We start from the raw sequence: 1,812 nt of genomic DNA, 5'->3' as shown, positions 1-1,812 counted from the left end.
TTTTTCTTTTTTTTTTCAAATAATACCAGTCTTGTCAGATGCCACTTCATCCTATCACTCCGAACAGCCTGCTTGAATCAGTGTGCTGGTCAGTATCAGAGCCTACTTTCTCGGCCAGCATCTTCACAGAATCCTCTGAGATTGATGACGCTAATTCAGTTTTTTATGATGCTCGAGGGGATGGAAGGGATTCTGAAGCATCAATTGAATCCTGTTCTCGTGTGTTAAGAGAAAGGTATTCAAAGCACTTGAATAATTTTTTTCTTGTGGTACATCTCTGGTGCTGGTAAAGCTTTGTCCATTCATCTGGGTTGTTTGGCTGGCTGACAAGCCACTTCATTGGCCGCAACAATGAAGCTTGGTGAGTCTGTCTCCATGGGCTTTATGAGGTCATTGGTGTTACTATTCCTGTCACATAGAAATACTCTTACCCTGTTCCATTACAGCAGTCATGATCATAAAGCCAAACATATCCACAATTTGTACTCTGCCACTTTTTTTAATTTTAAATTTATGCACATTGTTTGTACAGTGAGAGAAGTGAGGTGATATTTAGGAATCATTTCCTTACTATACTATTCCCGGTTGATCGGTTTGGTGAGCTTGGGCCTTCTTCAAGAGCCTTCTTCAGTGATGGTGGCTTTACTCGCCTACAAGTTTTGGATCACATTTACAACTTCTATCAGGTATTTGCTTTTTCTTATTTAATTTTGATCATCCTTATAAAACAGTTAAAACCATTTTTCTTATATTCTTCGAAGCAATTTTTCATGAGTATTTGATCATAACCCCTATGTACCTTAATCATGCTTTCATTGCTCACATCAGAAATAACTCTTACGTCCCTAAATCTTATATTGACATAATTTCATGGTTTGCATTATAGGTCCGTTATGTTAATATAAGAATGAGATTTCACAAAATAACAGAAGTATGTTAGTGGAGGGACAGTTACATCCCAAATCATCTTTCACCAGTTCCAAAACACTTAATTTGCAAACTTGATAGGGATCTTAGAGTTTGAGAAAAGATTGATGCAATGAAGGGAAATTGAACAGAGATTTTAAATTTAGGCAATTTGTGACTGGAACATGAAATTGACACCATATAATGACTCACATCCCCTTGCATCCATCCATAAAGTTAAATTAACTTGTGAATATATTTTCAAGGGTTGCTATATGTCAGTTGTGGATGGTTCACTGGTATATATATCGGTTGAGGATGGTTCATTGTAAGCGGGTTATGATATTTATAAAATATTTGATTTTTTTTAAGAAAAAGGAGATAATGGCAATTTTTTTAATTCTTATATTTTTATATATAAATATTATATAAATTCATTTTCATCATGAAATATATAACTTCTAAAATTCAGGAAAAATAGTTAATAAATAGAAAAATATGTCTAGAACACACTGGTGAAAACAATTTAAAAAATGAACATCAAATGGTTCCAGAAAGTCCATTTGTATAAGGATGTATCAAATCCTTAAGAAAGAAAACTCTAACGAGAATTTTTTATTTCTTACTTATGATACCCATAATAATAGGTAAAAATATACCCAAAATATAATCAAGTGTACGCTACAATCTAGCGAAGATTTTTTATAATTCAAGTATGAAGCAAAACTATGAAAAATTGATCAATAAATTGAGCATCAAATTAACTCAAAAACTTAAAAAAAATCAGTAAACATAAAATAAATACGCAAGATTTACCGATTTCAAAATTATTTCTCAACAGGCTCACTGTTATACTATAGTAGTAGTCGTTACATTCTCCCCTCAGAAAAAATGTCGTCCTTGACC

At 32.9% G+C, this 1,812-nt stretch overlaps 1 protein-coding gene across 1 annotated transcript; it reads left to right on the top strand.

The window, feature by feature from the left end:
- Positions 1-32: 32 nt before the first annotated feature.
- LOC110035364 lies at positions 33-686 on the top strand (the record flags this gene model as incomplete). The annotated part of the gene is made up of 2 exons (XM_020739599.1): positions 33-235; positions 533-686. Coding segments are annotated over exons 1-2 (351 nt in total), but the record flags the coding sequence as incomplete, so codon positions are not given.
- Between the last annotated feature and the right edge of the window lie 1,126 nt (positions 687-1,812).

This window comes from Phalaenopsis equestris, unplaced genomic scaffold, assembly GCF_001263595.1.
Source record: "Phalaenopsis equestris unplaced genomic scaffold, ASM126359v1 Scaffold197458, whole genome shotgun sequence".
NCBI lineage: Eukaryota > Viridiplantae > Streptophyta > Magnoliopsida > Asparagales > Orchidaceae > Phalaenopsis > Phalaenopsis equestris.
This window is presented reverse-complemented; position numbering and strand designations above follow the sequence as displayed.